The sequence below is a fragment of the Myotis yumanensis genome, unplaced genomic scaffold (assembly GCF_028538775.1).
Source record: "Myotis yumanensis isolate MYYU_CA2020_CCGP unplaced genomic scaffold, mMyoYum1.0.hap1 SCAF_17, whole genome shotgun sequence".
Lineage (NCBI taxonomy): Eukaryota > Metazoa > Chordata > Mammalia > Chiroptera > Vespertilionidae > Myotis > Myotis yumanensis.
Window position 1 is genome coordinate 23,975,067 of NW_027223768.1, and position 12,204 is coordinate 23,987,270.

General features: G+C 45.7%; 1 protein-coding gene and 1 pseudogene across 1 annotated transcript in view; both read left to right on the forward strand.

Annotated features, from left to right (window-relative positions):
* The window catches only part of RGSL1 (regulator of G protein signaling like 1), a 75,874-nt gene that overhangs the window by 31,821 nt on the left and 31,849 nt on the right, over window positions 1-12,204 (forward strand). Inside the window, exons 3-8 of the mRNA XM_070397111.1 lie at window positions 3,291-3,373; window positions 4,627-4,701; window positions 6,147-6,276; window positions 7,753-7,857; window positions 8,845-9,006; window positions 10,044-11,008. Of these exons, the coding sequence (XP_070253212.1) occupies window positions 3,291-3,373; window positions 4,627-4,701; window positions 6,147-6,276; window positions 7,753-7,857; window positions 8,845-9,006; window positions 10,044-11,008 (1,520 nt within the window). The remainder of the gene's footprint in view (window positions 1-3,290; window positions 3,374-4,626; window positions 4,702-6,146; window positions 6,277-7,752; window positions 7,858-8,844; window positions 9,007-10,043; window positions 11,009-12,204) is intronic.
* On the forward strand, window positions 712-1,331 carry LOC138996037 (transgelin-2 pseudogene; annotated as a pseudogene).

A 12,204-nucleotide genomic window follows, 5' to 3' on the forward strand; every position in this document is an offset into this window, starting at 1 on the left:
ATTGAAGAGTCTTTGAAAGGTTTTAACAATAATAACATCAGAAGATTATGGCGGCAGTGTGTGGAGAGTGCTTGGGAAGGAAAGAGCCTGGAGCTAGGGAAGTGATTTTAAGAAACTGATGCAGTAGTCTAGATGAGAGATGACAGGGGCCTGAAATAAGGGAGTGACTTACTTTATGGATGGAGAAGAGAGGACAGGTTCCAGGGATGTGTAGGAGAAACCATAAGGCATGGTCCTCTATTGCATGTGGGAGGGAGAGAGAGAGAGGGGTTGGGGAGGGATGGAATCTAAGGTGATTTTCAGGTTTCTGGTTTAGATCATTGGATGAGTTGTGGTTCCAGTAACAGAGATTGGGAATACAGGAAAAGGAACAGGTTGGAATGAAGAAAAAAAGAAAGAAAGAAAAGAAAAAAATGTCAGATCAGCGTTGAAAATATTGAGATAAAAGTGTTGGTGGATGTTCATGTAGAGATGTCCCAAAGCTCTTTGGGCATTTAGAACTAGAGATAGGGAAAGAAGTTTGGACCAAACACACAGATTTTGGAATCATCCACATGGCACAGAATAAATAACTCAGGGAATGCTTATAAAAGGAAGAGCAAAGGGCTGAGAAGGGAGACAGAAAACATGGATATGAATTTACAATACAAACACTTGCCCTGCAACCCCACCTGGAGTGTGGGCTCTCAGCCCACCCGACGCCACCCACAGCCACCACCACCTTTCAGAATGGCCAACAGGGCACGCGCCTGTGGCCTGAGCCAGGAGGTGCAGCAGAAGATTGCGAAGCAGTACCATGCAGACCTGGAGCAGATCCTGATCCTGTGGATCACTGCCCAGCGCGGCAAGGATGCGGGCCGGCCCCAGCCCAGGCGTGAGAATATCCAGAATAGGCTCAGGGATGGCACACGGTGCTGTGTGAGCGCATTAACGGGCTGTATGTACCCCGAGGGGCTGGCCCAGTGAAGAAGATCCAGGCCTTCTCCGTGGCCTTCAAGTGGATGGAGCAGATGTCGCAGTTCCTGTCAGCAGCCAAATGCTCCAGCATCTATAGCACCGACATCTTCCAGACCAGAGACCTCTGGGAAGGAAAGAAATGGCTTGTGTGCAGAGGACACTGATAAAACTGGGTGGACTGGCAGTAGCCTGGGTGATGGGTTTTTCTCTGGGGATCCCACCTGGTTTTTTAAGAAGTCCAAGGAGGCCTCTCAGGACTTATCGGACAACCAGCTGCAGAGGGCAAGAACGTGATTGGGTTATAGATAGGCACCAACCACAGGGCGTCTCAGGCAGGCATGACTGGCTATGGGATGTCATGCCAGTTCCTCTGATCCATCCTCAGCCCTGCTCCTGCCCTCCCTTGGATGGCTTATTTTTATTTTATGTATTTATTATTTATTATTTAATGTATTATTTTATTTTTTTGTCTGTTTGTTTGTTTTTAGCAGTGACATTCCCTAGGAGCCCCTGGAGCTCTCAAGCTCCCCTCTGCCAGGGTGGGGGCCGGCCTGGCGTGTCTCCTCTGAGGGTGCCCAATGGCAGCCTCTCCGCCTGTGCTTACTAATACATTCCCTTCTCCAAAGCCACAACAACTGGACCAACTGGCCTCTTCTTTTTCCCTGACCAAAATTTAGGGCCTTTTCCTCCTCCTTCAGACCTCTTCTTCCCGGATCTCTGTGCCTTCAGTTTATTCCTTGGCTGGGGGTCAGCAGCAATGCCTTTGGGCCTTCCTTCCACAAATATGCCTCGCTCACAGCTGTGGCTGCAGGGACTTAATGTATAGGGAGGGGTCTGTGGCAGCTGCCACCCCTGCGCAGTTGGACGGGGCTCGCCACACACTGAAGGAAGCCTGCCCTGGCAGAGGCCCTCCTGGCCCCCCATTTTCCATTCCCCTCGCTGTGGCTAAGGGATGGTGTGAGGGGAGAGAGGAGGAAGGGCTTCCCCCTGTGAATGGGCTTGAAGAATCTGAATTTGCTGATTTAAATAAATAATCTTTGTGTTGTTGGGTTTTTTTAATTACAACAGTAGGTGGCAGAAAGAATAGGTCTGTGGAACAGAGGGCATGAACTGGCATACTCTGTAACAATAGTGTTTGATTGTCTGAGCTTTTATTTCCATTTTTATTATATGAAGACAATAATCATCAAGTGTCATCAGGAAAATTATGGAAGTCTTGTTTAGTTTTCTTATATTATCATAACTACACTCTAGTGGTGGTGAATGGTACTTACTATTCTCACCAGTTGTTCAGACTGAGGGATAGGACTAGTTATAGTATATAGGTTGCTCATTTTATAAGTCTCCCATTATAAACTTTAGGTGTGATGGGCAAATGTAGGAACATCGATAGAACAATTAGCTTATTATTCACTAGTTGAGCATTGTGCTCTAAGAGCAGAGATAGTGAATTAGAGTTAACTTCCAGGGGTCACCTCGTCCACTTGTGGTCTCCATGCTTGGCTTTGTAATGTTCAACATTTATCTCCTCAGATGAACTTGGACAGTGCAGTGATCAAGCCTGAGGAGAATGACAATATTTTTGCACGACCAGATCAATATTTAGAAAAGCTCTCGTTGGGTTTAATGTTGGGCCCAACCCAATAAGTTACACTTTGACTGGAATAAATGTAGATTCTTGCCCTTGGTTTCTGAAAAGTGACTGAATAAATAAGGGATGGTGGAGTGAACAGTGAAATGAGAGAGCACCCACAGCTAACCCTACTTCCGGCCACACTGATAAAACATGCGATATGGACAGCAGTTGTCTGTGTCCTTCCCTGGGGTGAGTGCAGATGGTTTGAGTTGTGCTAGACACTCCAACCAACACAAGGGGAACCAGATGGCAAGGAGGCGGTTGAAGAATTACTTAATGACTAGCAAGAGGGGTTGGAGATAAGCAGACGGTTGTGATGTCTTCATCAATGTGAGAGCATTGTCCCGCTTAAGAGGACTTAAGTGAATCCTGTGAAGCTTCAGAGGGTAGAATTTCTGTACGTAGGAAGAAGATAAAGGAAGGCGGTTCACAATAGGAAGAATCTTCCTAACCAGTTCCTCTTTTCATAAATGGAATGGCAGCCCTGGGAGGCCGCGAGCTCCCCACAGCTGGGGGTGCTCAAGCGGAGTGGAGAGTCTGGGGGGGGCGGGGGGGGGGGGGGAATTGAGTTAGATGACCCCAGAGGCCACGGTCGGCTGAGATTTGGCGATGTGAAATGAACCATTCAGTTGCTTCGTTTTCTCATCCTGAGTACAATTCTGGTTCGTGAGTGTGTTTATTTTTTCTCCCCATATAGAGATAATCTGTTCTACAAATCTCATAATTCTGCTGGAGGATGAAATCTTTGCTGATTTTTTCAACACGTTTCTTTCTCTCCCGGTAAGTTTTCTCACTCGGACTTAAATCCACATGTTTCATCAGCAGACAAGTAGTGAATCTCACTGAGCCATGTGCCTTAAAAAAAATAAAAATAAACGTACCAAATAAAAACTTTTCACTTTGAGCAAGCAAATATGAATTAGAATTTCCTTTAAATATTTAGGAGCTTCCCATCATTGACATAATCCAATCCTAAATCCCCACCTCCTTAATTGCCTTTACTTGCCCATCACACCCTCTGCCGGTACCCAGTAGTCTACCAAAGGAGCCCCCCTGGCATTCTTCTTCCTCTGCCCCTCTGCTGAGCTGTGTTCTTAGTTTCTGTAGTTCCACCGTCCAAAGTCTTAACCATTTTTCAAATCTCTGCTTAAGTCCTGTTCTCCTTAAGGAATTCCCAGGTATCCTTCCAATGGGACTTATTTTCCCTGCCTCTGTGCCTCTTAGCACTTTGCGACTAATAAAATGTCTTAGTATTACTTCTGAAACCTTTCAGGACACTGGCAGAGGTAACGGTATGCGTGAGGATCACCCCAAAGACCTGCTCTTAGAGGTCTCTTCCTCTTTCCTCTTTTTACCATGTTGCTGGCACCACCATCCATCCAGGCAGCCAAGCCTGTTACCCCAAAACTCCTCCCTCTTGTTACCGCCTCTCCCCAACCTTCAAACAGTGAGAGGTCTGGCATTTTGCTTTGTAAAAAATCTCTCCTATCCCATCCTTTTTGCCTTTAGATCCTTATCACCTCCCACCTGGTTCCCTAGGTCACAGGCTCTGCTCCATGACAAAAGGCTAGAATTATCTATCAGTTTTGGATACCTAATGCCCCCATAACTAATCAGTACCCCTAATCTTCATATCCTTGGTCCTTTCTACTTTCTCCAGCTCAAGAGTTCAGGCAAATCCAAAGCTGTTTCCCTTTACGAAAGAGTTTAGACCTTTGGCTTTAGCCAATTAATACACAAAATACACAAAAGTCAACACCTTTTAATAGCTTGGGCTTTGGCCTTTGCACACAGGCAAGATAACTCCCAGGTTGAGGCAGGGCAGCGCCAAAAGATAAACAAATCTTGTCATTTCGTCTACTTTGGGTGTTTTGGGGCAAGGCAAGTTGATTCAGTGGAGTACATTTAAGAATGAATGTCCCCTGAAATAGGAAAGCAGTGGAACCTCTCTTCCCCTGTGGCTGCGATGCCCCGTGACATGTTCGTGAGGAGAAGCTCTACCCCTTTGGCTGTTTCCTAGTTTCCTTTTGCAGGTCTTCGGTCAGACGCCATTTTATACAGTTGAAAATGCACAGTGGAGCTTGTGGCCAGAAGTACCTCATGACTTGGTGAGTAAGGGCCTTACTTCAGTGGCGGCGGTCTTGGGGTGGGGGGCTGAGAGAGCTGAATCGGACGTGTGATTGGGAGAAGGAGAGAGAGAGGGAAAAAGGAAAGCAGGTGAGTAGAGCAAACAGTATCAAGCCAGTTAGACATTTCTCCTTTGTGCATTCTTATCGCTTGGCCAAGAGGTGCTGGTGAGTTCCTTCTTTTATATTCCAATCAATGGTTAGCAAATGGGACTTCATCTCTCATGCTCACTGTGACTGGTTGGGTAGTAGATGCTTGAAGCACTGTGTTGAAAAGAACTCTGAGGCCACACCTAAGCCAGAAAGAGTCTGGGAATTGACTGGCAATGCCTGACGTGGGTGTGGGGTAGGCAGTCACAGTCCATGGGCTACTACATAGTAATTTGCATGATAAGGTGTAGCTCAAGGTCAGATGCCACTCTGCAATTCCTAATACCTACTCCACCACTCTCCTCCAGAGATTTGTCTCACTTTTCCCTCTTTATATCCTTTTTCCTTGTCCTCATCCATTGTCTTTCTCTTTCCCTTCTCCCCCTTCCTGTTACTAGTATCCTTTTCCACCGTATAAATGTTAGACATACCAATGGCTTCCACATACTCTACCGGCGGCAGATCGTCTCAGAAAGATCATCTTAATCCCTGCTCACAGCAAGGTTTTGTTTTCCCCTGGGATCTGGAGAGCTGAGAAAGACACCCCACTCTGATTGTTACATTTAGTATTCCTAGAACTCAGAAACGTAAACATTTTAGTTTTTTCCTCCTTTCTCTGGTGGCTCAGTGTCTCAGGGATCCATCCTGTACTCTAAATGATGTTATGTGTGAGTCTTTGTGTGTTTTTGTACACGCTGTGCAGTTGATATGGGTTGGGAGCCTGCAAAATATTATAAATGTGCTTATAAAGAAGCACATTGAATAGAGTTATGACTCACACCAAAGTCTCATTTGCTCCTCTTCTATCAAGCAAGACTTAGATCTTATTTCAAAATGGATATTTTTATTGATTTCAGAGAGGAAGGGAGAGGGAGAGGGAAAGAGATAGAAACATCAATAATGAGAGAGAATCATTGATCAGCTGCCTCCTGCATGACCCCCACTGGGGATTGAGCCTGAAATCTGGGCATGTGCACTGACCAGGAATTGAACCGTGACCTCCTGGTTCATAGGTCAACGCTCAACCACTGAGCCACATCAGCTGGGTGACTTAGATCTTTTTTTAAAACAGCTTCAGCCACGAATATTTTTTTTTGTACCAGTCCATTCACTCCTTTGGGAGCCTCAGTTCAAGTCTTCAGTTTCTTTAGGTTCTATTTTTAATCTCTGGGCCAGATTCAGCAAGTGTTAGGTTATTTGTTGCCCTTTTCTAAGCTGCATTTCTTTGCAGTTCAGTTCCATTTCTCTTTTCTGTTCCTATTTTGTTTGGACTCTAGATTCCAAAGTACAAAGGATTATTGACCTGGCTGGGAAAATACCGGTTACCTTTCTTCTGTAAAACCAACTTGTGTTTCCATTACATTCTTTGTCAAGAGCTCATCAGTTTCATTAATTCCCCAGAAGGAGGTAAGCATGAAGGTATAAGTATGGAGAAATATGGGAAGCCAGGCTGCGTGTTAGTCCTACGGTAACATACAAATAGTGGCTACTTTTATAGCCTTAGACATGCAGGTGGCTCGGTCTGTGTTGTGACAATAGGTAAAATCTTGAGCTGGAAAATTGTTACCTAGATCAATAAGCAGGAGTCAAATGGGCTGGCTGTTGTCTCACTACATTCATAAATGAGAGAATGAATGGTGGCCACAGAACATGACAAAATTGCCTGAACTCTATGCAAAATCAAACATATCTCACCACCTTCATTGCCACCACCTGGTCTCAGCCACCATCATTTCTCACCTGGCCACTGAAATCATCTTAGACTTCTTCGTTCTGCTCTTGTTCTGCTGCTCAAAGCAGTCAGGGTGAGCCTTTCAGCATTTAATTCAGATCATGTCATTCCTCTACTCACCACCCACCACCCCTGCACCAATGGCTGCTTTCTCAGTGTGAAATCCAACACCCCTACAATGGCCTTCAAGGTCCTAGAGCCCTGGCCTCATTTCCCTTCTGACCTCATCTCCTCCTATGCCCCTCCTCAATCACTCCATTTCCACCACATTGGCCCTCTTGCAGTTCCTTAAACATGTTAGGCATATTTCTATTTCAAAGCTTTGCACTGGCTGTTTACTCTTCCTGGAATGCTCTTTCTCCATATCCACATTGGCTCCCACTCTCATCTCCTCAAATCTCTGTGAAGTTCTCACCTATTCCATGAAGACCATAATGCCCACTTGTCCAACCTCTGCCTTAACACTCGCAACCCTTCTCTACTTTCTCATTTTTTCCTGTAGTGCTTCAACTTTTCCAGATAATGTTCTTGTTATACTGATTGTTCATTGTCTGTCTCATTCACTAGACTATAAGCTCCTTGAGGGCAGGGGTTTTTGTTGTTTGCTAATGTATCCCGAACACCTAGAATGGTACTTGGCACTTAGTAGACATGTAATAAATATTTGTTGAAAGAATGAATGAATAAAATCTCCATCCAGGATTGAATTGGTAACTTTACTTTCAGCTCAACTAACCAAAAGAAATCAGATATGCTCCACCCAGGGAAGGTTAAGATCCAGGAGATCCCATTGAGTAAAATGTTGTAACAAGTCACTGCTATGCTCTCTCTCTCCTGCGATATATGTATTGGGGAAATTGGGTTGGTAGAATTACTGTCATGAGGGGACTATAGAAGGCAAAGGGCCTTGATTGGAGGGTGTTTTTGATTTTGGATTGTACGTGTGCTTGTGGGTCTCTCACATGTCACGTGATGCATGTCAGTGGAGGGTCTGGTGCCTAGTTTCAAAAGCACCACATAATCAGGACCCAACTCATCTAACTATCCACCATTTCTCCTCACTGAGCGAATGGGGGTCTGACCGTGCGTGAGGCTGAGAGAGGAGCCGAGGACAGAGCTCACTCTCTCTCACCATGGACTTTTCCTGGCAGCCAAGATGATGAGATGGAAAAAGGCAGACCAGTGGCTACTCCAGAAATGCATTGGCGGGGTCAGAGGGATGTGGCGCTTCTGTACCTACCTCAAGGGCAGTGCAGGTGGGTTCTTGGAGTTCTTCCTGGGGCCTTTGCAAGTTCTCACCAGTTTCTAGGATGCCCCAGAGCACTTACTGACAGTTCTGTGCGTCTATGGTGAATATAAAAAATGACTTATAATGCAGTTTGAGTAAAGTCTTTTAAAACTGGGATCCATAGTGTAGGTTAGGGCAAACACAATCTGAGGCCCTTTCGCTCACTCATTTGTTCATTCATTCAACAATGGTGATTGAGCACCACTCTGTGGCAGCCACTGTGCTGGTAGGTGGGGATACAACAGTGAGTGAGAGCTATACTAAATCCCCACGTCATAAAGCTGCCACGATGGTGGGGAGACAGACAAGGAACAAGTAAATAAATACATCCTTGTGGCGAACGTGTTGGGATGCATCGATTTCTGCTCTATTGGGTCCAGTAGTTGGTGGATACTGGGACGCCAACAGCTTGGGCAGTTCACTAATGTTAAGTTTTACTCAGGGACAAGCCCTAGTTTAAGGGTGAAATCCTGGGTCTCCAGGGAACATGGAGGGAAGAACTATCATTCAGTTTGTCACAAGGACTTCAGCCCTGACAGTTATAAAACAGGGACCAGAGTGTTTGGCACATTTTGGCCCCTGTGTCCTTCTGCTAGCTACTCTGGGTTCATAATCTTGGGAATTTGCTTTTCCCTCTGTCTTTATTTTTTGAACCATACTCAAAGGTCTCATGATCCATCTTCAGAGTCGTGCCATATTTTTTAAAGTGACAGTTTATCTAACAAAAAAGTCACAAAAGATCCCTATCCATTAATTCCCTTCCCCCATGACTCCCATCTGCCCCCATATTAGGATATTTCTGGAGATGGTGCCTTGACCCAGAGGAGTGGCTAATGGTGATGTTGGAGGCAGTAGAGCAGGTGGGTGGAGGGGGTATCAGCTGCCACACCCAGATGCAACCACTGAAGGGGATAGATCTGGGTGTCGCTCTGTGCCTCCCCTGTCTGATCTGTAGGTGAAGAGCTGGTGGATTTCTGGATCCTTGCTGAGAAGATCCTGGGCATAGATGAGATGGACTTGGAATTGAGAGACCACTACCTATCTCTCCTCCTTGTGCTGAAGGCCACCCATCTTCAGGAGGGCTCACGGGTAGTGACCCTCTGCAACATGAACATCAGTAAGAACTATAAAGTGTATCTGAAGTAAAATCCCTGGGAGATGTAACCAAAGAAATCAACCCAGTGTCTGATAGCCCTCAGTCTCTTGCTTTGCACACTGCCACCCTTTCCATCTTCTATGCATCAGGGATGCCAGTGGGAGACCCAACCCATAACAGGGGAGGGATGAGAGAGACCATTTGTCCTTAGGCTGATACTGGCCTCTTCCTGAGCTTTTACTTGCCAGTGATGTTTTGATGGATGGAGTGAAGAGGAATTGGAACAAGGTCATTGCATACCTCCTCCATCTTCTGAGCCTGCAGGGCTTGTCTTTTTTTCTTTTTCTCTTTTTTTTCAATTGGGATTCTTTAGAATAACTGCAGCCCACGGGTCAAGTGAAGTACATGTGGCCTGTGAACTAAGAGTGTTTTTATATTTTTAAAGGGTTAAAGAAGACAAGTGTGCAACAAAGACTGTAGGTGGCCCACAAAGCCTGAACTATTTACTAGCTGGCCCTTCACAGACAAAGCCGCCAACCTCTTCTCTAGAACAGCCAGTGAGGAGGCATTGCTAACCCAAACAAAATGTGTTCCAGATTTGCTCTTTGGGATTAGTCACTCTACTCTGAATTCATAGGGAGAATTGAGAATTGATGGCATTAAAATCAGGGCTAATAAAGACTCCTTCAAATTATTGTCCAAAGTCCTTCCTCCTGTCAGATCTGATCCCGAGAAATCCCATTCAGAGGTACATGTTCTTACACAAGTTTTCATGTGATGTTTGCTTTTCTTTACAATAACATTCCATAGTCTAAAAAATAACTTGAAGAATCCCCTAGAATGACTTATTTATCTGGGGAAAAAGGAAGGTAATCAGAGAAAGGGGTCACTGTGCTGAGCAAATCGTAAACTTGCACCCACCATCTATTTGACCTCTTCACATCCTAGGGTTGCGTGAGGAACCAATGAAATTCTAATCAAAAAACGTTCGGAAAAACTTCAAAAGCTCCCTGGCGCCACATCGTTTTTCATCTTCCATCTCTCTGTCTTCTTTCCAGAATCTCTCTTGAACCTTTCCATCTGGCATCCCAACCAGTCAACCACCAGGCGGGAGATCTTGAGCAACATGCAGAAAGTGGCGTTGTTCAAACTCCAGAGCTATTGGCTTCCCAACTTTCACACCCATGCCAAGACCATCATAGCTAAGGAGGAGTCATGCCAGCATCTGGTGCAAGAGTATGAGACTCGCCAGTGCAGTCTTTGCTGTTCCCATTTAGGAGAGCTCCCTCTGAACATGAGCATCAAGAAGTCCTGCCACTCCCAGAGGCGGTACTCGAGCAGGAAGATCAAGCAGAAGATGTGGCAGTTGATAGATCATGCCTCATGGTCTCTAGAATTGGATACCAAGCCAGGCGACAATTCCACGTCCTCCCAGGAGATCTGTCCTCAGGAGAAAGTGGTTGTACACATGCCTTCCCTGAAAAAGGCCTCTTCAGAGGGAATAACCAGTTCCCTGGAAAAGGACAGTCTCCGTGCCAGGAAGTCCAATATGAAGAAGAAAGCCAAGAGCCATCTCCACATGGAGGGCCTCTTTGAGACAAAGATCTCTACCCACCTGAGGACAGCCACCCCCATCATCCATCACTCCCCCCATTTGACAGTCAAGGGGGCCATCAAGAAAAGACTCTCCTTGGGGTACACCCACTGGGCCTTGTGTGCTGATGCCTTTGCAGGGAGTCCCTTCCGGGACCACCTGAAGAAGCTGAATTTGAAAATGGAGATCCAACTCCTGGACCTCTGGCAGGACCTGCACCATTTCCTCAGTGTCCTGATGAATAACAGGAAGACTGGGAATGCCATCTTTTGGCACATACTGGGCAACCGGATCTGTGAGCTCTACCTGAATGAACAGATTGGTCCACGCTTACCACTCAAATCCCAAACCATTGAAGGTCTGAAGGAGCTGCTGCCTTCTGGGAATATGAACCCCTGGATACCCAAAGCCCAGGAGGAGATCTGCCAGGTAGGTCACACCTTATCGACATGGGTTAAGATCTGGAAGATTGGGTCAAAACTGACCTAAAATCCTATCTGCTCATCTATACTAAGTTAATGATATAATTACCCATATAACCCTTCACCTATTGAAGAGTCTGTTACTTTTTTAGGAGCAGGCTGTACAAATTCCCAAGAAACAGCCAAAACGCCAAAGTAGAATGGAGGTGGGGGAGTGGTCAATATCCACCTTTTATTCCTTCTTCAGTTCCCCCTTATGTAGAGTCTCCCAAAACCATGAACCTCTGAGTGTTCCACTGAGGGAAGTTTTAATAACTCTGTTCTGAACATCGTGTATTAGAATGCAAGGTCTTTCTTTCCTAGAATAGCCACCAAGAAAATGGCCAATGGAGAAGGATTTATTCTTATCCCAAAACATGAGATAAAAAGCAGGACACCATCCTAAAGACTCACAGGAAGTAAGGCCCATTGCTTGATTGTTGTATCATCAAGATCTTGGGAGAAAACAAATGGCAGTCAGCTGGGAAACAGATGAGCATCCAATAAAAGGGACTAATTATGAGGTAGTGGGCACGAGAGCAGGGAAACTACAGAGGATAGTGCAGTGCCCCAGGGCCAGTAATGGTGGATCACCTTTATCACTCTTAGGCCAGAAGAGTGGAGGAGAGAGAATGGTTACCAGAAGAGCTATATGGAATGGAGCGCTTGGCAGGAGCTGTAATTGTCAGTAGAGGGATATAGCCAGTCCATAGTGATCTGGCTGGGAGGGACCAAGGGGAATAGATATTGGCTCCTGCCTTCCCATCTCCTGTCAGGACTCCTGACTGGATAAACCCAACCAGAGGTCATGGGAGCTTGTTGATGTGGTCCATACAGGTTAATTTCCCAAGGCATAAGCCCGGTAAAGAAAGGGTAGAGAGTAGATCTGGAAGGGCAAATAGATATAAGTAGCAAATTTTTTAGTACGTTATAATTTATTTACCTTATAAAACACATTACCCCCTCGAGGCTTCCTAGCACCTCTCAGAGGCATACAGGGTAGTATTGACATTTGTACAATGAGAAAAGTGAGACTCAGAGAGGGTAAGTGGATTAGCTCAAGGCACACAGCAGACTGGTAGAAGAACCAGAGGGCAGAACCCAGGAGTTCTTGGCTCTAAGTTCAGCACAATTTCCAGTACAGAATAATTATCCAGGGTTGCA